The 24,339-nt window shown below is 47.2% G+C and overlaps 1 protein-coding gene across 1 annotated transcript; it reads left to right on the top strand.

The window, feature by feature from the left end:
- Window positions 1–10,257: 10,257 nt before the first annotated feature.
- On the top strand, window positions 10,258–15,185 carry LOC112875756 (protein NRT1/ PTR FAMILY 6.3-like). Its single transcript, XM_025939722.1, has 4 exons — window positions 10,258–10,662; window positions 10,831–11,048; window positions 11,148–11,728; window positions 14,052–15,185. Exons 1-4 carry the CDS (start codon window positions 10,539–10,541, stop codon window positions 14,902–14,904), a joined length of 1,776 nt encoding a protein of 591 aa, XP_025795507.1. The 5' UTR covers window positions 10,258–10,538; the 3' UTR covers window positions 14,905–15,185.
- Window positions 15,186–24,339: the final 9,154 nt, after the last annotated feature.

Below are 24,339 nucleotides of genomic sequence, written 5' to 3' on the forward strand. Positions count from 1 at the left end.
ACCATGCATGGTTCTAACTAATTATATCTATAACTTTGCATCACCTGGCCAATACCAACTCAGCAACTCTATGATGAAGAAGAGGATAGGTCAAATACAAATTTTAACATCTGAATTTAGCTAGAGCTCTCCCTCACAGATCATGACACACTTGCTAGAGCAAAATATTTCCACTGTCATGTGTGTGTCCAATCAAAAGACGACCGACAATGCAACTGGAGAAGACGAACGTGCGTGCATTGCGCCGTGTGCCGAGAGCCGGCCGGCTTCACTGTTATGACTAGCGAGGTCAGCGGTCTGACCTGACTCCATCGATGGAGATGGACCGGGCCGGCTTCACTGTTATGACTAGCGAGGCCGTTGGACGGAGAAGCCTGCTGCCGTATACACGAAATCTAGACTTCCCAACGGCCAACGCCCGCTCCATCTCCATCGATCGATCCTCAGCAATAAAACATTGCCCCGTGCTCGAATCGATATTCGACAATAAATGCATTCCACACCGACAGTTGCAATGCATTTTTTTTTCTTAAGTTCCATTATTCCGAGATGTATAGTGTCAACTAAAATGCTTGTTTAAAAATCGATTAGTCAGCTCTCCCTCGTAAAGGTCGTCATGATACTGTTTCATCCAATCAAAGCCCAACGACGATCATAACTTCATAAGGGAACCTTTACGCTCAACTAGGACTTCCGAGGTCACCGATCTCATCTACTTGAGTCATCTTCTACATTCATCTCTCTATCCTAGATACTTTTACATGCTTGCGAGCAGTAAACAGAGCTGTCCTGCTCCTGGAGGCAAAGCAACACGTATGTACAAACGCGATGGGCTAATTTCTACCTCTATCTCTATCTCTATTTATTTGTAAAGTAAGCAATGAGTTCTTGATCCATCAATTGGAATTCTAATTGGAACTCGGACAAATCAATCAGAATTCTAATCGGAACCCGGACAAATTAATCGGAATCCCAATCAGAACCCGAATAATCAATATCTCACGCGATAACGATACGGCTTGTATGTAAAGTGAAGGAGTACAAAGTTGACGGTCTTATGTAGGTCCGAATAAAATTTATATTAACCGTAGCAACATACATGCACTGTGCTAGTAATCTACTATCCGTAGTCTTGAAGCAGAGCCCACGCATGACGATATCGATGGACGCGCGCCAGCTGCACAGGGATTGGCAAGGTACATACTCTCTCTTTTATTTTGACTAATCTAAATATATAGTTTTTGCTATCTTACTGTTACTAATTAGAGGATCCTTTTGAAACCTTCATGTGAAGCCACCAGGGATCCTAGATGGACACTCTAATAAAATAAAGAAATCCTAAAAATTCTCAAAAAAATTAGAAATATCTGAACATCAATCCAACAACTCTAATTATAATAGTCATTTGATATATTATCTTTCCTAATAAATTATCCAACTTTATCATTATGAAAACATAATAAAGTAACTTCTAAATATGTATCTAAATTACCCACCTCTGCCATTCTAAAAAAAATCTAAAGCAACCCCTAATTTTCATGTAAATTACCCACCCATGTCACTATAAAAATAATATAATAACCCCCTAAATTTGCTTATAATATATAATTATTAAAATTTAAAGTAACCCATAATTCTGAATTTAAATTGTATAATTATAACAAATATTAAAGTGCACTAATATAAAATTCTAAATTACTATTTCTATCATTATTAATATATTGTTTATACTATTTTTTATATAAAAAATACTACCCACGATATGTGTCACCATGTATTTATGTATGATGGAAGAGATAAGAATACCAATTCACAGACAAATGGTTGAATTAAATATATATCAAATACATATGGAGGTGTGATGTAAAATAAAATTTATTGCAACTAGATAATGATGAATATGTATTTTAGAGTATGTATTAGAATATTTAATTGATGAAAGAGGGCGTGAGAAAGATAACTATAATTATTATCTATAAGCTTTATTTTTATATTAATTCTAATTAGCCGTGCGGGACCACGGGTTGATAGGCTAGTGCACCTAAATATACAGTATATCTGGATACGTAGTAAAAATTATACATATAGATTTGCCAAAACAATCTGGTTTAAAATGGAGGGAGTAGTTAATTTATTAGCCGACGAGGTATAGCAGTAGTCAGCTGGCAGTAGAAAAGCTCGAGCCGTACGTGTAGAAAGTAAAACACGTTGATGCATGTGCATGGTTCGTGACGTGCTCATGCCTGTCCATATATATGCCCGCTCCAATCGATCGCGCGTAACACACCTGCAACTACAACATGTATCTTTGAAACTATACTCTCTTCGTTCTAGAATATAACTACGTTTAGATTTTTTAAAATTAAACATTTTAACTTAGACTATAAATAAAAAAATAATTATAGCGACTAATAATATAAAAATTATGTTTGTAGATTTATCGTGAAACCAACTATTATTATTTATAACTTTTTCTATTTGAAATAATTTATTTTTAGATATATTGTTGGTTAAAGTTTAAAAGGTTTGCTTTTGAAAAAAATCTAAACATAGATAATTGTGGGACGGATGGAGTAAGACATATGCGTGTACTTATACCTCATTAATTAGCATGCAGTAGTAGATCATCACTACATATTTTGCTAGGAGCTACTAATAGGGTAGTAGCTAGTACCGGCAGCACGTTGCGCGTACTTGCTCCAACTTGCCACCCGTCACCGTCCGAGCGCGTCAGCCATGGCTGCTCCTCCACGAAAGGCCCTGCTGCTGCCCCTGGAGTCACACTGAACGAAAACAGTTCACGCATACCAGCTTGTGGCCACACCTTTATTTGTTTCCTACTAGTAGTCAATGTAATTTGCAAGTTGGCCTCTGCAACGAGTTCGCGTCTCTGCACCGATCCATGGCAGTAGACTACTAGTATAACATAGTCGTTGTCAGATGGCTAGCTAGCTAGATTGGCGCTTGGCCTCCGCAGAGAGGCCAAGGCGACCGGCCGGCCGGACGCGACGCCTCGTTGCCTCGCCACGTTGACACTTGGCCGGCCGCGTAGCTGCTCGACCACGCAGCAAGTGTACGACCCGCGAGCCACACGCATTTTTGTTTAGCGAGCAGCAGCTGGGCCAACTTGCTGACCTCACCCAAATTAGCTTTCACGCGCGTGCATGCGACCGACGGCGAATCGGCTGCCCGCCGGCGCGGACGACGCCTCGGCGGGCGGGGACTCCCCCGGACGTGCACGCCGGCCGGAGCCGGGGAAAAATAACGGGCGGCGGCGTCGAGCCGGATAGGAGCTGTCGATTTTCCCCGGCACCTGATCCATCACTCGCTCTTCCGTGTCTAGGATGCGTCTGTGATATGGTCCTTCCTCGATCTTTGTTTCTCAAAAGCTCACGGCCGCAACACGTACACACCTGAAAACTAATATAATACTGCTAATAATTCCCTTTGTGTACACAAGATATCAGCTAAAAAGTCACCAAACGGAAAACAGTTTCTTTTGTAGACGAAGAAGCAAACTATTTTCTTGCTCTCGAGGAACTTGTTGGTTCCCAACTAAAACGAAACCTTCTTCTGATTAGCATTTTTGAACAGTGATAGTCAAGCCTGTTTCCTCTCCTCTCCCTCTCACTTGCATTATGCCGCCTAAACAATGGCGCCGAGCACGCACACCGCCTGATCGCTTATCATGTGAGGCGTGCAATAATTTACCGGGTCCAACTGGCCCTTGGAGATACCCAAGAGAGAGGGGGAGGAATCTCGCCGCGGATAGAGCCTGCGAGCAGGACATCATCATCCTCCCCCAGCTTATTTTTCGCCCAATAATTGTGGTTTGACTCGCAGATTAATTATGATGCCACGCCGCTTAATAATCGATCGAGCTGCTAGCGCTGGACTCGACGACTGTTACTCACCGCGCTTAATTCCCCTTGCTCGAATTTCTAAAAAATATATATGCTGTTTCAACTTGCAGATTTATAAGCGTTAGGCACAACTCATGGAACAGTCAGATCAGCATCAGATTGGCATGCACACACGTAATTATCTGCCTATTTATCTGTCCCATTCATGTATCATCTTTTCTTTTCTAATCAAGGGTCGGTGTGTGAGCCCCTGGTCAGATAGAAATTATGGGAAAATAATGGGCTGAGAGCATGTCAACACAGAAAAGCTAAACGAGGAATTAGGTGGCCGCGGCATTAGTCACACCAATTCCAGGCTCAGGGAGTATCCAATCAGGTTTCTATTATTCTCCTCCTCTCGAGAAGGAAAAGGATGCAATTGTAATTTAAACGAGATTTTGCGATCTCGAGCTTGGAAGGGCCACCATCTGACGATGAGGAATTACTCGACCGCGCGAGTGAGTATCTTGTTTTGTCAATTGCTTGGCTCTCTGAATCTGCTTGGGGTGGAAGGCCGGAGATTAAAAACGTTAGGGAGCAGTAGTACTATATGGATGCTGCGGTCATAATGAACCTGAGACATTTTTTTTGGTAGTATAACCTTGTATTTCTCCTGCCCCATTCAGAAACGAACAACACTGCAGAAACTAACCATGCATAGCCCTGTTTCAGGAATACCAGCAGCTGGAGGCCCGGAACTGATTGGATGAGAGGATTCAGTTAGTTGAGAAACGAGAAGTCAGCGCTGCTCAACAATGACACAAATGCAATCAGATTGTTTGCCGGGCCCCTGCTCCCTAAGCAGGGCTCAGCTGGAGCTTATCCCCGGAATGATTAGCTCGCCCAGCTCATAGGAATCCAGATTCTTTTCTGCGTCCTAGCTTCAATCTCACACCATGTGATTCTCGTTCTGTCAAGCATCTACATGGAGATCGCTGCGTAGATAGTGGTTTGGGCATTTGCACCCTGCTATTGTGAGGAGATCTCATGAACTGTCAGCATGCATGTGTTGTAATTGTAACTGCGCGAGTGCTGAAGTGCGGAGAAAATGGGGTGACGATGCGCATAGAGATTGGAGACCACTGTTGCTTTTTAATTGTATATAAAAGCATGCAATTATTGGCGCTCCGGCTGTCGTCCCATTTGGAGGAGAATCTCTTATGCTGTTTCATCGGAGTCGATCGAACTGGAAAGGAGTTGAATACTGCGCTGCGCATCGTGATTCAGTGTCCTGACACCAACGGATTAAAGGGCTGGACTAGGATTCCAAGAACCGATATTTCTGGATTCAACTTCTCTTTATTATCACCCTTTTGCCCTTTTCTGCTACTTGCTGACAGCGAGGTGTCACCCACCTATGTGTTCGTGTTCTTGCCAAGCTATCAGCAGTAATTCGTTTGCTCAAAAAGAGCGAAAGAAACAGTACAGCGACTCTCAAGAACTCGTCCAAGCGCTAGATATTCGATCGTTTTTACTATCTTTTCAGAGATGGATGAAGTAAAGCGAGATGAGAAGTGGACACGTAGCAAGTACTAGCTTGCAGACTGCTGACGGTCTTGCGGTTGATTTCAGGTCGCCCAAAGCCTCAAGAAATCAAAAGGCAAACAGTTGTTCAGACTATGGCAGGAAGACTAGGTTGCTAAATGCCACGGCCATGGAAGGTTTTCCCTAATTTTCTAGCTCTATTATTGGCCCAGTTGCCTGATAGGTGATAACTTATCGCCAGCTCCGAACTTTTTCAAATTAATCTCCTGTAGGTGTAGGCGTAGGCGTATGAAACTGCACCTCCTAGTTGAGATGTTCAGTCGCTGTGGCTAAGCTTTACGGCCGATCATTGTCAGAACCTTTTTTATTTTTCTCGGCTGAGTTTCGTGTTCAAGCATGTAGCCACATACCACGGAACAGACCGGCGCATGTAGGAAGATAAGCATAGTGATGCATCATTGAATCATGTCTGATGGTCGATGCTCACCTGCTAGGGCTTCCTCAGTTGCAGATAGGGTCAACTCGGTTCCTCCATTCATGTCTCTCTTGCCATAACTGTTTCAATTTTCTGCAGTAGCAGTACTAGTTTCATGCCTACCATATAAAGAGATAGCTGCCGATCCTGACCCTACATTATATACTCAAAAGAAATTATATGGAATCTAAACATATTCAGCTAGAACTGCAAGACTCTCGGATCGATTGGTTGGTTGGTGGTAATGGTTGGCCCAAATTCCGCTGCCGCGTACAGCCATACATTACCAAAAATGGTTTTGTCCCTATGAATAGCTGGATTACCCTTTGCGTACCCAAAAGGGCGGGATCGGCGAATAATCAAACCCTAGATTCAGACAGGCAATCAAACATACAGACATCACGCCCTCCTGATGTGTCAAAAATTCAAATCAAGACGACTGGGGAGCGGAGTACGAACGAGCTAGCTGACCAAACTGCGCCGGTTAAAAACGACAGTTAGGATAGAGATGGCATGGGCTCATGTCATCTTCAGGGCTTTACTTTGGGGGCTGCATATTCTCTCACCCCAGGCGCACCCATTGGTGTCTGATGACATGGAGCTTATGATACTCGTATATACTAGTGCTGTTTTCCCTAGTGCTGACTGTGAATGGATCCTTCGCTCTTGGTTCTTGTGCTGTCGGTATTATTTGAGGAACTGCATGTTTGCCTGAAAATAAAAAAACACAGCGTGGGCTGACGACTGCCGTGCTATGAGCATACTATATGGTTAATAGTTAATCCTAGTGGCTGTGATTAAACCTTCAGTAATTTTATTGTGGATTGTACATTTTATATGTTGTGTAAAAATTGGACTGAAAATCTGAAAGTTAGTAGCCGTAAGAACTGCGGAGGAAAAAAAAAGCTGCAGTAACTTTCAGAGATCGAAAACTGGTCGGGTCATATATCCGTGTCCATGCACACCGATTTACTAGTTATTAGTACTACTGCACTAACAAAGAAAGCAACTTAACTATGCTATCACCCACTTGCATTATACGTTGAGTCCTGAGTAAAATTCTTCCACTACATACATACGTCTAATCGATCATCAATCTGAGGGAAGAAACTCGAAAATGCGACACCCTGAGGCTGACGGAAACAAGTCCGAAATTAACAGCAACTTGAGATCGAGAAGACTGGAAGGAGTAAACAGCCTGAGGGAACTCGAAGACGCATACACCCTGAGGGAAACTCGAAGATGCAAACACCCCGAGGGAGCTACAAGAGGTGGTCGCCGCCATCAACGAACTCGAAAATGTTTACATTTGTATAAATACATTTGCAACAATCGTATGAAGTTTCAGAAGTTGAAATTTGTTCTTTTTTCTGGGGGGGAAGGAAAACATCAGCAGCCAGCCAGACTTTGTCAGGCACGCAGAAAAACAATCGAGGTAAATATTCTGTGGTGTGACGTCTGGAGAGTGTATTTGCTGGGTTAGGTATTCCTGTCGTCAAAACAGGGGTCAATTTTTTTTGTCGCCCTGGCTGTGTACGTAGCAGTACGTAATGAACAGAAGAGTTGGATGGTGATCAATGTGTAAAGCGGGAAAATTTTTACTGCAAGGGTTAACAAGGGTGATAGTTTAATTCTTTGCCCTACTACTACTTTCGGAGCTTGCTTTCATGCATGCATGTGTACATATGCCCGGGGGCTTAGCTACCTAGCTCGACTGTGATCAAGTGAATAATCTACTAGCGCTGCAATGATCTTGCAACTTAAATTTATATTCATTTCAGCAGATCGAAGGACTAGTCTGGTAGTACATAGTACATAGGACAATGTTGTGGGGGCACCAATGAGAATGAGCAACTTAACGCAAAGAAATGGTCCTAGCAGCTAGATCTACGTACCTTCCATCATGTGGTCATCTATCATCAGAGTTAAACCATCCGAAGAGAGGCCAGCTAAGCTAGGGATCAAATGGTACCCCATGCATGCTGTGACGCTCTAATAACACGTGCTCGATGGATCTTCTGTTTCGGTTCATGTAAAAGGCATATGAATACTCATGGAGGATGATGCACGGGCATGATGGTTATTTCCTTTTTCTTTGGCATATACGATCCAGTGGGCGGCCCATTCAGTCCCAGTTTCTAAGTTCAGGAGCAGGGTGGGTTCTGTTGCTTCCAGTTTCCAAAAGGGCACCGCGACTTCTGGCTTGTACAGATACCTTAGCAGTTAGCACGAACCGTGGGCGCTCGACCAGCTGAGGAGCCGGTCGAGGAGGTCGGCAGGCACACGCTGTAGTAGCCAAGGAGACCCAGGTCCCAAGTCTTGCACGGTGGATTTACGTGCGAGTACACAAATCAATCGATCCGGAGCCGCAATGTCAACGCGTGTCGTCCCAGCAGGTATTATCAAGGGGAAACGGACGCCGTGGTCCGCTGAAAGGGAAGCAGGAAGTGGACGCATGCCCGCTGCAGACCAGGATAGATCGCGTTTTTCAAAGTTGGAGCCTTCTCGTTCCTGTTGCGTGACAGCACGTACGCATCGGAATCGTTTTTGGGTCCCCTTCTCGAACCCGCTGGTTTTAATTTTCCTGATTCTCGCGGCGACTGAACTGTCCCCGGTGAAATTCCGGCCGATCTGAATGGGATGTCGTGGTCCACTGACAGTGTGAAGAAATGGACTCATACGCCGGCTCTGCTACTGGACGCAGGGATCATCACATCCCGAAGTTGCAGCCTTCTTGAGGGCTATTTTCATGACGACGTATACACATTGTATGACCTCTATTAGTGCAGGAACAATCTATCTTTTTTTTAGAGAAAGTTCAAATTGCTATCCTCAAGCATCACCAAAATCGTAACTTTTTTTTTCAATTTACCCCTGTAACTATGCCAATTGGTCAACTTAACACGTGATAAATTTATCTTTTTAATTTCTCCATGCACAGGTATGGTTGTAAGCTAAAATTTTGTAGGATGATAGTGGGCACCATCCTTTAGTTACAAAATAGTTAGATTTCCTAGCATATCAAAATAATGATAAAAAATATATTGTATTTTTTAACATATATTATGATGTATGCTATCACCTTGCAAATTTTGAACTAGAACTTCACTTGTGCGTTAAAAAAAATAAATCTTGTTAAGAGGTAAATTGATCTTATTGCATACTTGGGATAAACCAAACGATGATTTAGGAGGTTACTAGAATTTGATGTACTTGAAGTGAGTAATTTTGACTCTATCCTTTTATAACCGAAGAAAGAACATCAGTCCCAAAATCCATCCAAATAACTCAGATCCACTCGCAGACGGGTGGATCACACACTTCCACCAACTTTTTACCCTTTCTTCTTCATTTTGTGGCACGTAATTTACAAGCCTTACATAATCAGAATCCAGATTCAGTGTCACGTGCAATGCTGACAGTAAGGTGCATGTTGTGGCTTTGTCAATCTCAAGATATGCTAGCTTATTGGAGTTGCTCATTGGGATAGCTTTATTATGTGTACTTGTAGTGGCGAGTGTGCGCGTGTGTATGTAAACATACATCTATATTTTGTAAAAAAAGAAAATATTTAAAAGTAGGAAATGTTTCCATCGGAAAGTCCTTTTGACAAGTTATTGTAAAAGATGTGCTGAAAAAACTTATGTATATAAGTTGTTTAGTATTTTTTTTAAAAAAATATAAAGTGTCTTCAGAGAAATTTCTTGTGAAAGCTGTGCTAAAACCTTATCCTGATAATAAATTGTGTACAGAAATTATGTGTAAAAAAAATAATGCAACGAGTTCTCCTAATTAACAAAATTATCTTAAAAGCTGTACTTAGAAGTTATCATTTGAGAAGCTGTGTGAGAAAATGCAACACAAATGTTGTATGAATACATTATAAGTTTCTAAAAATATAAAGTTGCGAAAAAAAGCAAGAAAAATTTGCAGGACTCCCATGTGCACACACATAGAGGCTATCATGTGTCTAATTCGAATTGGTTCACGATGCCACAAAAATATCACTCCACAGTCGCTTTTACAATGGTACCAATCATGAGTTTCTAAAGAGGATGGCGCCGTGTATGGATAGCTCAAGAGCGAGGTTGACGCTCTGCCGTCCATCGCGAGACACTGAAAGTTACCGTCTCTCTCCGAGTCTCAGACCCACCACAGCTGCCCGTCAGTCAAGCTGCCCATGGAAGATCCCCCCACTAATTTCACCAGCAAAAAGGTCAATTATTGCGCAATAAACTAAGGAGTGCCAGAGTCATGGGAGGGGATGACCGTGGGAGCGAGATACCGATTCCCCTGCATAGCACACCGGCTTAGCTGCCCCTAGAGCCAAGCCACCGAAGGTAATGGTGGGAGCAGGATCTCTCAGATCCGGGGGACAACCCGGAACCCGACGCAAAGATCCACCACCACCACACGCGCGCGCGCCTATAAAAGCGGCGCCGGGCAGCGCAGGCTCCCGGCAGCAAAAGCAGCAGCCAGCGTCGTGCGCCGATCCAGACGACTAGCCTCGCGCCGCCGCCCAACACCTCTCGTCCGCTCTTCCTTTGCGAGCTCGATCGAGTCGAGCCCCCTCGCTCGCTCGTCGCCGCGCCACCACCACCCGTCCACCCGTACCTCGGGCCTTAGCCTCTCCACCGTGATCGACCGGCGTTGAGCAATAGACTAGTGCGTGCGCGATGGCCACCATCCTGCCGGAGACCGCGTCGGACGGCAAGGCCCTGACGGACGCCTGGGACTACAAGGGCCGCCCGGCCAGCCGCGCCTCCACCGGCGGATGGGGCTGCGCCGCCATGATCCTAGGTAATAAAAAGACCTGCTCGCCCACCGTCTCGCTCGCTTCACGGCCACGGCACACGCGCGACTTGCGCCCGGCGGCCATTACTGCTCTTTTCGTGCTGTCCATGCGTCCCCATGTGCGTGGTCCAGACTCCTGAGAGTTGTTGTTGGTTTTTGTTCTTGGTGATGAAGGCGCGGAGCTGTTCGAGCGGATGACGACGCTGGGCATCGCGGTGAACCTGGTGCCGTACATGACCGGCACCATGCACCTCGGCAATGCAGCCGCCGCCAACACCGTCACCAACTTCATCGGCACCTCCTTCATGCTCTGCCTCCTCGGCGGCTTCGTCGCCGACAGCTACCTCGGCCGCTACCTCACCATCGCCATCTTCACCGCCGTCCAGGCCACGGTTCGTCGTCTGCCGCCGGCGCGACCAGTGCATCCTCCCAGTTTCACAACCGCGTGACACCTGGCTGATTGTTGACTATGGCGCGCGTGTACGCTGCAGGGCGTGATGATCCTGACCATATCGACGGCGGCTCCGGGCCTGCGCCCGCCGCCGTGCGCGGACGCCAAGGGCGCGAGCCCCGACTGCGTGGCGGCCAACGGGACCCAGCTCGGGGTGCTGTACCTGGGCCTGTACCTGACGGCACTGGGCACGGGCGGGCTCAAGTCGAGCGTGTCGGGGTTCGGGTCGGACCAGTTCGACGAGTCGCACGACGGCGAGCGCGGCAAGATGCTGCGCTTCTTCAACTGGTTCTACTTCTTCGTGAGCATCGGCGCGCTGCTGGCCGTCACGGTGCTGGTGTACGTGCAGGACAACGTGGGCCGGCGCTGGGGCTACGGCGTCTGCGCCGCCGGCATCCTCGTCGGGCTCGCCGTGTTCCTGCTAGGCACCAGGAGGTACCGGTTCAAGAAGCTGGTGGGGAGCCCGCTGACGCAGGTGGCCGCCGTGACGGTCGCCGCCTGGAACAAGCGCGCGCTGCCGGTACCGTCCGACCCGGACATGCTCTACGACGTGGACGACGCGGCCGCCGCCGGCGCCGACGTCAAGGGGAAGCAGAAGCTGCCCCACAGCAAGGAATGCCGGTAAGAATCACCGAAGAGCAATATAATCCTCCATTACCTACTAGCTTTACTCCTTTGAAAGAATTTAGTTACTCGATGGTAGCTAGTAGGATATTATTACCCATCAGTAGGTAGATAGAACTGATAAAATTAACAGTATCATCATCAACAACTTAATCGACCATGCTTGCACATGACTAAGCTCAAAACAGTAAATTAAACCTTGGACAGATTCGATTAATTAGCTTATTCAAGGAGGACCCTTAGCTAGTTAGCTTGCTTGTTTCGACGAGTTATAGGAGATTCATGGTTGATGAATCATCATCCTATCCTGCTCCTGCTTGTCCGGGCGCATGTGGGTCACCCGTGCATAGGCTACACAAGACACACACATGTATCCATCCATCTATCAGATATAGCAGCTAGCAACGACAGGTATGCAGTGCAATTTGCGAAATGAATATTTGAGGACGAGCTCATCATTGGTGGGGCCCCATCTACTGCAACATGCGCCCGCGCATCCCCATCGCCCCCCAATAATTCTGAAGTTTTCAACTCCTCTCGATCTGCAGTCCGCAGCTGCTCACCATCTAGCTCCGTGCTCACTCTTTCACTGCTCACGCATGCAAACATACTGATGCATAGTGCAGGACATAGTTTGGTTGCTTTTAAGGGGGAAAAAATGCACGTTTCCCGATCAAACGAGACAAAAAATTGTGCTTAGGGCGGCAGATACAAGCTGATACAAGGAGGAGCTAGCCAGCTAGGCCAACATGCTGACGTGCACGCACGTGTGCTTGTCACAAGATCACTGCTGCTGATCGATGCAGCGTCACGGTAACCCAGAGTAGTACGCCGGAGGGCCTGTATGTACGTACAGGCAGGACCTGACAAAATTAGCTAGCATTTGGCACGGGCACGCACGTACGCGGCGGTACACAGAAACGTAAACTGGCGCGTGCTTTTGGGAAGGGATGGTCGCTCTAGTGTCCAGCGACCGATGGATGGAGCCAGGAGCCGGGCGTGACGCGAGCCCAGAGTGAGACGTTGCAGATACAGCCCGTCGCCAGTCGCCACGGGCGGGCGGTCTGAAGTCCTGGCATCCATCCACCACTTGCACGTACCATCCACGGTGCATGTGGCTGACACCTCTGTCTCGTACCGTCGTCGTGCTCGCACCGGATGGCACCAATCGAAATCACTCACGTGTCGTGTTCACATAGATGATATATCTTTACATGTGGGGGCCGGGGCGAAAAAATGATGAGCACTGTATCCATCGGTGAAAAATCGTAGAGGTAGTATAGTACACAAGTAGCTGCATGAACCACTTAAAACCAGAAATTTATAGGCTACTTGTGCTTCTGGAGAACAACGAACGACGACGACACCGGTCAATGCCTGCTGAACCACAGATAATAAGCAGCATTTTCTAATAATAACCACCTACTCACCCCCAGATAGATAGCTACGTCCCTCCATGCATCACCATAATATATTCGAGTGAAACAAAATATTGAGATTAGGCGGACGCAGCACAGAGCGGGTGACGGCAGCGACAAGCTCACCTTTTCACCAAAACTTTGCAACTGATTATGCAGCTGGGGGAGCTGAGCACTGGGCGAGGTCGTAACACCTCTCACTCGCAGATGCATGCACCCTGCGCAGGGTGCTGCTTCAGCGGCCGATCGGCCGCTCCAGAGCTCGTTGTTTAGTCCCCCAACAGATGCCTTTGTCCTGTGGAAAACCTCCAGGCAGAAAGCTGAGAGGTGTGAGGTAGCCAGCCGCCCAGCCGGCCCTCGCTCTGAAGCTCTGCCCACGGGTCGCAAAGCGTACTGCTCCCCGTTTGCCCGATCACATGGCGCGCGCGCACGCAAGGCACAGTCCAGCACAGTGGCAGCAGGCTCACGGGCACGGCGGAGACAGCCACTCGTTCGTGTGGCTCGCTGCGGCCCTCCGGTGCCGCCCCCACGCTAAGTTCAAGCCCCACGAACGCGAATAAGGTCACGTGCACGGGCTCGATCACGAGGCGAGCAGCGCTGATCGGTCGATCGAATCGACCAGCTTCCGTGGATGTGACGCACAGGCGATTCTTGATCGGACGTGCAAAGTTCCTTGCATTTTGAGTCGTCTTCTACTCTCTCCTCTCAAATAGACTGTAGTTTGTGGTCACCAGGCAGCCAGGTGGTAGACTCAATAATTCAAACCTGAATCAGTAACTAACTTGACGCTGAAAATGACGTCCCTCTCCACAGTAGTATATATGTAGACTAGTACTGTAATTGACACTTGTACTACTGTAACACCGATGATGACTTTCTGCAAACCGGATGAAATGATGCAGGTTCCTTGACCACGCCGCCATCGTCGACGGCGAGTCCCCGGCGGCGGCGAGCAAGTGGACGCTGTGCACGCGGACGGACGTGGAGGAGGTGAAGCAGGTGGTGCGGATGCTGCCCATCTGGGCCACCACCATCATGTTCTGGACCATCCACGCGCAGATGACCACCTTCTCGGTGGCGCAGGCCGAGCTCATGGACCGCGGCATCGGCGGCTCGGGCTTCCTCATCCCCGCGGGCTCCCTCACCGTCTTCCTCATCGGCTCCATCCTCCTCACCGTGCCCATCTACGACCGTCTCCTCGCGCCCGTGGTCAAGCGCCTCACGGGCAACCCGCACGGCCTCAGCCCGCTCCAGCGGGTCTTCGTCGGCCTCTTCCTCTCCATCGCCGGCATGGCCGTGGCCGCGATCGTCGAGCGCCACCGCCAGACCACCTCCGTGCACGGCGTCACCATCACCGTCTTCCTGCTCATGCCGCAGTTCGTGCTCGTCGGCGCCGGCGAGGCGTTCACGTACATGGGCCAGCTCGCCTTCTTCCTGCGCGAGTGCCCCAAGGGCATGAAGACAATGAGCACGGGACTCTTCCTCAGCACCTGCGCGATCGGCTTCTTCTTCAGCACGCTGCTCGTCACCATCGTCGATAAGGTCACGGGCCACGGCGGCGGTCACGGGGGATGGCTCGCGGACAACCTCAATGACGGCAGGCTCGATTACTTCTACTGGTTGCTCGCCGTGATCAGCGTCATCAACATCGTCCTCTTCACGTTCGCTGCCAGAGGATATGTCTACGTGGAGAAGCGCCTGGCCGACGCCGGCATCGAGCTCGCCGACGAGGAGGCCATAGCCGTCGGCCACTGATGCTGCTGCCACAACCGGCGTGCGTGCATGCATGCGCGCATTCTTTCTTCTTCCTTGTATGTTTTGATGACTTGTTTTGGCGTGTATGTACTCGGTGGGGGTATGCGTGATGTATTTTGGCACGGTGTGACCCCGTCGTACCTACGTACGTGGAGCTAATGAACGTGTACGCCTGAGGGTAAAGAAATGTACATAGAAATATACGGCTTAATAAGTGCCAAATAGTGATAAGTTGTATTATGCTTCTTGAAATGAATAGTAGCGTTGTTGCCCTTGTCTAATATTCTCTTTGTCTTCGAATCTGTGGTGTACTAGAGATTTTTTTTAATATTCTCTCCATCTTGAAATAAGGTGCAGTCGAGGACCCTCCAACAGTGACACCTCAATTAGCTAATAAAAAATAAACTCATCATTTTGCTTGCATGAAAGAGAGAAAAGGTGGGAAGATCAAGAGTGTACTGCCTCTTCTTGAGAGCTGGCTCGCAGAGAGGAAGTGAGCTCCACGCCCTTATTGATGAGATAGAGGTTATGGGATTCAAGATGGTTCGAACAATAGACAAACCGTTGGAGATGTAATCTTTTAGCTATTTCTTATATAAGGTGGAGATGTTTAGAGATTAGCTCAACCGTAGCTTTAGGATGGATTAAGCGTGTTTGAAAAAGACTAACATGCCCCTAGCCTTACTCTTGTTATTGCCTAGACTCTAGGTGGGCTATTAGTGTCTCCTAGCATTCTGTATAGGCAACTTTTGCATGGCATCCCACCAAATGCAAACTGCCACCATAATGTAAACCCTTGACTAGAGACAACAAAAAGTTCCTTAATTTTAATGAATAGTGTCCCAATGTACCCACAAAACTCTAGGACGGAGGGAGTAGTAATGATTTTAGATATGTGCATGTTAAGTCTTATGAGCAAGGTGCTAATTAGAAAAGTGTAATTAAAGACTACTTACGTCCATCAATGTAAGGCCCATTTTGAATAAAAACATCAAACTTTACAAGTATTAGCCAAGAATTACTCAAATTATATACTCAGTATGTCCTAGAATATATCAACTTTTAGATTTGTCGCAAGCCAAACATTTTCAACTTTGATTATGAACAGAAACAAATCATAAAGGCTTACAACATAAAATTTATGGTAGTAGATTCATCATGAAAATGTAACCTTTTCTATTTGAAATAAATCACTTTTAGATATGTTGTTGGTAAAAAATAAAGATATTTGACTTAGGATAAACCTAAAAGTAATTATATTCTCTAGATCGGAGGAAATACATATTTAGAGTACAAAAGTCACATCAATAGATTTGTATTGAATGTACTACTTTCAATATGGCGCTCATTTCATAGCAATTTAGATTATAAGTCTGTGATGGCTTTTACCCTTCCTAATACACCATAAGTTGATTGATGGAGGTATCAATTTTGTAAAACTAATTTTTTTATGCTATTACTCATGTGGAGACTTATGTCCAAAAAGTGAACAAGGATTATGAGTAAAGTATGCAGAGGCAGAACGTGTTTCTGTTTTTCTAGGTGAAATTGCAAAAAAAACCCATATGCCACTTTAAATTTGACATTCCCACTATAAGTTAATTTGTTGCAAATGCCCACCCCCTACTTAGTTCTGTTGTGGAAAACCCCTAGTGCGCACATACTTAACCTAATCAACCTATTTTCAACAATATAGAGACACTGCACTGTGCACTCAAGCTAGCCAAGTCAAATCTTATCCAAGTGCTTTCACTAGACTTATGCATCATGTTTCATTGAATTTTTTTGTGCAAATAGAAAACACAATACAACAACATTTGAACTCTCATCAGCAAATTTGGTGAAATCTTCAAAAAACATGTGAAGACTATACTCCTAAAAGTATCTAATTTTACTGAAGTCCGTATGATGCCTCTTAACTTATGAAAACATATATAATCACATAAGCATATGCACAGTATTTGTCGAAATGGGGGGGGGGGGGGGGGTTCTCAACAAACCTGAGTAGACGGGTGGGCATTTGATTCATGTTTTTAGAAATCTGCCCCAGGGGACTGTCAAACTTCAAGTGATTTATGAGGGTGTTTTTAGAATTTTCTTTTTCTAACAGAGTACCAGTTTTGTCTCTAGTATTCTTGTTATTGGTTGGTGTGGACTTCGAGCTATGGATGACTTTGTGAGTGTCGAAATCCTTGTATCAAACTAAATAGTAAGATGTTAGCCCATCATTTCACCGTTCACTTTCTATAACGAATTGTGACATGCCTATGATATCTTATGTTTAGAGAAGCTAGTGTTAGTAAACTTGAACTAAATTTTTGTAAAGCTCATCGATGAAGAAATTGGAAAAAGAAAAATTCTTCAAGCCAAGGTTAGTAACTTGAACTTGATTCCATGTGCCTCTTTAGATTTATCCATTTTTTGACTAGTATCTTCAATCGCACAATGCTTAATCCTGTGAATGCCATCCTTTCTGCAAAACTTGGTCTTATTTTTCAACTCAGTGCAACAAACATGGCAATTTGAAACTAGCAATAGTACTTCAGTTAACAATCTTTTTTTAAATAATAAGGTAGTAGTCACATATACACACTTTACGGCCACATATGGGCGTCATCTTAACACACATCCAAAAACAAGATTGGAGGCATAGCCTTAAATACAGTGTGTGTGTGCACCCGCTTGCTTTGACCAATGAATCCAACCATGCATGCATTCACTATTCATTCACTATTCCTCCTTCGGGGTGGGGGCGTTAGCACAGACGCCGTCGGCCGTGTCCTCAGGGATGCCCTGCTCCCCCTCCATCGTCTCGGAAACGGAGGCGCGCCCACCTCGCAGGTGAGCCGCCCCCGTCGGCACCTTGGAAAGCGTCACCTTGCACACCGTGGCACCGCCTCCTGGTCACGGAATCGGCCCCGGTAGCCGGTCCCGTCGCCTCCACCACCTCCACCTCCAAGTCACTCCCTATGGAGGAATTGGTGGCGTAGTCCAGCACCCCCTCCGCCGGCTTTGAAAGCTCGATGGAGGGTCAATTGCCTTCCCCTGCTGCCCCTCCGGCAGCGGTGCAAGGGACCAGAACTCCAGTACCCACACCTGCAAGATCAGGGTATTGTCACAACACAACGGGTGCTATCATCTACGAATTTCAAATTCAAAGGACTGGCAAGGAAATCGGCTCAGATTGAAATCAAAACAACTCGGCAGAAAGCGGTGCTTGCCTCAATGGTGGACCGCTTGAAGCAGTACGCCTTCGGGCAGCCCTTGTCCCGGACCTCCCCGCTCACGATGCGGGCGACCCAACTCGCCGCCTCCGCGCGGGAGACCTTGCGTTTCTTCACCCAAGTCGGGATGAGTACTCATAGCCCGGGTGAAACCTGTCTTGGATCAGCTGGGTTAACCGCTTGGAGAACGACAGGGCCACGGTGGCCCCAGTCAGCTCCTTAGCCTTGAGCTCTAGCAGCTCGGCCAGCAGGGTCCTCACCTAGACCATCTCATCTTCGATGGGCATCTCCTCTCACTTGTCATTGAGGACTAGGGGAAATCCGGTTCGAGACAGAAGGCCAAGAGCGGGGTTAGCAACCACAATCGACTCCTCCGCCCACTTCTTACCGTTGTTCTTATGGGCAGAGCATTTAGATACTTCGCCCCCTGGCAAAGTGAGAAGGCGGTGCGGCCCACCACACTAGGCATCCTCTTCGAAGGTACACCCTCAAGTGGTACAGCGCCCGCCAAAGGTTGAAATGGGCACGTATGCCCAAGAAGCTCTCGTAGAGATGGATGAAGATCACGATCTACGCGATCAAGTTGGGCTTGAGGTGTGTTGCCTCCAGCTCGTAGTAGTGGAGAAGCTCGCGGAAGAATGCTCCTGTGGGCAGGCCGAATCCCTTATCATAAAAGGATCGGAAGACCACCGTCTCGGTCCGGTCCTCTGAGAGGAACTCTTGGTTGTAGCAGCACTTTCACCTAGAGATCGCCCGCTCCAGGAGGAGGCCACGCGTCTCCATGTCCTGGAGGTCCTCCTCCGTCAGGGTGCTCGGCACCCATTGCTAGGCGGCGGCGCCACATTGCCGTAGTCGGCAACGACATGCGATGAAGGCGTAGATGAATCACTGGTCATTTCGTGGCTTGGTGGAGTTAATGGATCTGGAGAAGCGGCAATGGCAGCTGTGCAAGAGAGTGGGTAAGAGCTTTGGAAGCGCCGACGAGATCTAAAACCAAACAGCGGCGGTGAAGAAAGCAGAGGAAGCAAGAGCGGGTAGATAAGAACGGGCTAGGTCGATTCCTTTTAAATCAGCTAGAGACCTAATGACTAGCCCCGTTTTGCATTCAAAATTCGTATCACTCCTAATGATGGATGAGGAGCATACGCCAGAAGGAACAGAGGAAAGGTAAAACTTTTGACGGTGCTATCGGCCCCAATGGTAAAAACCTCAGCCTGCCTGGAGAGAAGCAACGGTAAAAAAAGGACGGTGCAAAGCGGCTGATGGTGGGGTTCTTAAGCGGTGCTCTGGAAGTTTATCCCATAGAAAAATTTGGATTTGATGATCCCTGATTTCTCGGAACATTTTTAGCAAATAAATTCAAAACCACTCGGCGTGTCTCCGTGACTCCGCCAGCGACCCTGCTCGGGGGCTGGGCGCGCACATTGACTTGGCATGTCTCCGTGACTCCACCAGTGATCCTGCTCAGGGGCTGGGCGCCGCATATTGACTCGGCGTGTCTCCGTGACTCCGCTAGTGACCCTGCTCGGGGGCCAGACACCGCATATTGACTCGGCATGTCCCCTTGACTCCGCCTATGACCTTGCTCGGGGGCTGGGCACCACATATTGATTCAGCATGTCGCTGTAATTCCACCAATGACCCTGCTCAGGGGCTGGGCACCACATATTGACTCGGCGTGTCCCCATGACTCCGCCAGTGACTCTGCTCAGGGGCTTGGCACCTCATATTGACTTGGCGTGTCCCCGTGACTCCGCCAGTGACCCTGCTCGGGGACTGGGCACCGTATATTGACTCGATGTGTCTCTGTGACTCCGCTAGTGACCCTGTTCGAGGGCTTGGCGTCGCATATTGACTCGGTGTGTCTTCGTGACTCCGCTTGTGACCCTGCTCGAGGGCTGGGCACCGCAGAATAATTCATTTGGTCCATGTGACCTCTAAACTGATCAGAGTGGGGCATAGATCTTTTCTATTGACCCGCGAAATGCTTCTGCGAACCTCCCGACGCTTAGGGGATACAACCAATGGGTGCGCTTAGGGACACATCCCGTTGAAGACTGAAGATTGGGCAGGAGTCTATTGATGTCAAGACCGCTGCAAGAGTTTGTAGATCTGGAGGCTCGGTTTTTGCTATTATGAGCGCCAACCAACTTCATGACTTCGGCGGGAACCCATTCAGCAATTCGGCGCTCGGGGCTTGACGGAGGTAGACCCCAGTACCTCCCTGCCGAGTGGGGTCCGTTCTTCAGGTAACGACTCTGTATAACAACCCAGCGTACAGGCACTCGGCTGGACGGCGGGAAGGGTCCTACGGGATCAGGATCCGGGACGAATCAGATAGCCTTGATATTGTGTATCTTAACCGACCCGATTTCTTGTAAACAATCCGAGTAGATCTTAACTTATCGTGTAACCCACGACAGCTCGGCTATAAAAGGGGGCCGTGAGGGTACCCATCAAACACAACGCAGCTAGCCTACTATTGGCGCAAAAAATCGCTTGACCGATGAAGATCCTCGCACGCAACACTCTGACCTGGGAGATTTGCTTAGCACCAGAGCAGGTCTTGAATCTTGAGGTTCGTGGTGTGCCAGTCAGTTTGATCCTGCAACTGACAAGATAGATAAAAATAATCCCTTTAACATCCAAGGCGATCGGTCGATCAGGCCAATGTGATCCTTGTGCTGGTAGCAGTAGCAGTGCAGCAAAATAAAATATGATAAATAAGTTATCGGCTATGAGGCCGATTCCATGATCTTGATGAGCATGTACAGATCATCAGCTAGATGAGCCGAATCAACACTGAGGATGATCATGAAGCACAAGCTATCGGCAAATGGGCCGATGATGATTAAGCAATTACTAACAATTAACTTATTGCAAAGAAAACCAATGAGCTAATAGCAATTAATCTATCGGCACTATCAACTTGAACAAACTGAGACAACATTGACAGCAGGGCGATAAATTAAAAGCTACGAGCCGTAGATTTAGTCATGACAGGATAAAAGTAAAATAAAAACTTAAATAAAGCCAAGACAAGAACTATCGGCTAATATGAACTAATCTAATATTTTTATTAAATAAATCAATCTTTCACTAGCAGCTAAATAACAGATTAAAAAGATATAAGCCAATAGATCTTAATCGAGGCAAGATAACCGTTGATTCTATCAGATGTAGCAAGAGGTCGAACGATGCAGCCTTACAAGACATGATAGGAATCGATAACTGGTAAATGAACTAGATGAGATTACAGTGATGCGCTGATAATCAAAGTCTAGAGCACCTGAGGATGGCAATGCTTGCAAGCGAACCGGAGGTTGAGGCGATGCAACCCTGTTCACCAAAGAAGACGCCGGGTAGCTACATTACTCCTACTCCTAGGGTTTAACGTTGAGCCAAGAAGGAAATAGAATTGATGAATTGATAAAGAGATATCAGATACAATAGCCGGGCTTACATTTATACCATGGGCTGACACAAAATCGTAAACGAATACAACTTGTCTAACAAGAAAAATCTAAACTACATGAAAATATTAAGATACACGGACTCTAATTTCTCTTTTGAATAAAGCTTTCATATCGGCTTCTTTGCACATACTCCATTGGCCATAAAATTAGCAAATGTTGGTGGCAACACCTGCTCATCCAGAAACCCTAGTTCATTCAATACAATCCCAAACATAGGGGTTACACTCTCGACGATATATCACACGCTAAAATATTTAATTTTGGGATATGAGTATCTTTTAAAATGTGTTCATCCATCTTTAGAGTTTTCGAGAATCTTTCCAAAATTTTTCTAGCAATTATTCTCATTTTCCAATAGCTAAATCCATTTATTGGAACGTTCTAAAATCTTTGTCATGAGTTCCAAATCTTTCTTTTGGACTCTCGTGTCCTGAACTATCTTCAAGAATTGTTTTTGGAATTTTCAGAACTATGGTTTAAAAGATTTATCTTAATCTAGATTTACTTTAAGCGTGAAAATATATTTTGAAAAATAAATTCTTTTTTTCCATATTGAGCTGGATACAACTCGTTTCTGGTCCAATCCAACCTAAACCCTAGAACCGCACCACGTGCAAGCTTGAGCTTAACCACCGCCATAATCTCATCATCTATCGCATTTTGTCGGTAAAAAGTAAATCAAAAGCTTCTCTTTGAGGCACCTAATCAAACCCCCTCGTTTTTCCCCTTTCCCATCCTTCCCGAAGTTTAAATGCTTATCGTACTCAGACCAAGCTGCTTCATCGCTATTTGCTCTTTCCCCTATCCTCTCCGACTCCTAAGATGCCCATCGAGTTCCCCATTCTCTAATCCTTCTACCTAATCAAATCACGCTCGAAACGGAGCCGTAGCCCGACTTCGATATTTTCTGATGATATCTCTGGTTTCGTAAGTGCCAGCTCTTGCGACCTACATCACCGTTGCAAGACCCCGAACTGACCCGCCACCAACCTAGCCCGATCCCTCCCTCCCTCTTTTTTGTTTCGTGCTCTCGAATGGCCCGTTCGCGTTCGACCAGTACCGTCAGCTCGTTTTCATGTTCGGCCACCACCATCCCCATCCTCTCTTTTCCTTCCTTGACACGGCAGCTATATCATGCCAAATTCAGCTTTCCTGTGGCTGCGTGCCGGGACTCGTTGATCGAGTCCGATCTAGCCACGCATGCCCGATCTCATCATACTCTTGTACGCTGTCTGCAGGCCGAGCTAGCTGTTCACTATGTGCTGTTTTGGACTTTTTTCAAAATTGGATGACTCTACTGTTGTGCTCGACATGAGTGTCACACGAGCATGGCCATCCACGCCCTATTAAAAGGTGCAACTCGCTCGACCTCCCTCTCCCTTCTTTCTCTTTTGGGTCCGTTTTCCTGATCAGACCAGTAGCACGAACTATCATGCTCACCAGCTTGCCGAGCACCCCTCTCTTCTTTCCCTTAGCCCAACACTGCTCAATCGACCTACCCGTTCATCTTTAGCCAGCCAACGTTCAACTTCAACAACACCCCAAATTGTTCAGCCCAGCACGACGAACCGCACAGCACCGGTCGCAGCCTGATGCCTCGGCGTGCGCATCAAGCCGGCCCTGTCCACCCCTCTTCTAACTCTCTCTCTCTCTCTCTCTCTCTCTCTCTGCGAACCCTAATGGGCTGAGCGTGAAAGGCCCATCTTAGCCCGTCGATGCATCCAGAGACGCTCAGGTCTCCTGGCGCTGCATGCTACGGTGCTGATGCTGCTGTCGCTGTTCCCAGTGCTCACCATGCCTAGCCAGGGCGACACACCCTATAAATCACGAGAACCCTAGCCTCCCCATGACCCCCTGCTGCCGTGCTTCGCCGTGCTGCCGCCAGCCCCGCGCCCCGTTACCCACGAGCCCTCGGCCTCGCACCCTCCTGTTAGGGTATTAGAGGTAGCAGAAGCTAATTTGGGAGGAAGCAAGAATCAGAGAGAGAGAATGGGAAGTAGAGGAGCAGGTTGATTCACGAGGACAGCTTGTTCTCGGTAGGAATAAGTTTGTTACAAAAATGTTCATACCTCTCCTCTCTCCTCTCTCGCCTTTTAAGGCCACAGCTCACGCACTCGCACGCCGCTCACGCCCACTCGGTGCCAACGTACTTGGAATTGGGCTGAGCGGCCTGAGTGCTTCGGCGCGGCCCAGTTGCCTCCAGTGACTTGGGCTTCCCTTGGTTGCTGAAATTCCCCTCATGATAACAACCTGCTTGTTCCAGAGCAGATGCCTGAGGAAACATCTGACGAAGACGATCAACATTCTCCCACGTGGCCAATGATTCATCCAAATCTGACCATTTGACTAGTACCTGGGAAACCATCTTCAACCCATCAGGATGCATTCGCTTGTTTAAGATTTTCTTTGGAATCTGCAGACCATCAGCACCATGAGGCAGAGCAGCAACAGAATGAGTAGATGGAACTACCTTCTTGAGCTAGGAAACGTGGAAAACAAGATGTATCTTGGAATGATCTGGCAACAGCAATTTATAAGCCACTTTGCCCACTTTCGCTAGAAAGGGACCAAAGAATCGATAAGCAAGCTTTTGGTTGGATCTGGGAGCCAAAGAAGACTGGATATAAGGTTGTAACTTCAAATAGACTAAATCACCCACAGCAAAACTCCTCTCGGTTCTGTTTTTATCCGCTTGCACTTTCATTCGCTGCTGAGCTCTAGCCAATTGCTGTTGA

The sequence above is a fragment of the Panicum hallii genome, chromosome 9 (genome assembly GCF_002211085.1).
Source record: "Panicum hallii strain FIL2 chromosome 9, PHallii_v3.1, whole genome shotgun sequence".
In the NCBI taxonomy this organism is placed as follows: domain Eukaryota; kingdom Viridiplantae; phylum Streptophyta; class Magnoliopsida; order Poales; family Poaceae; genus Panicum; species Panicum hallii.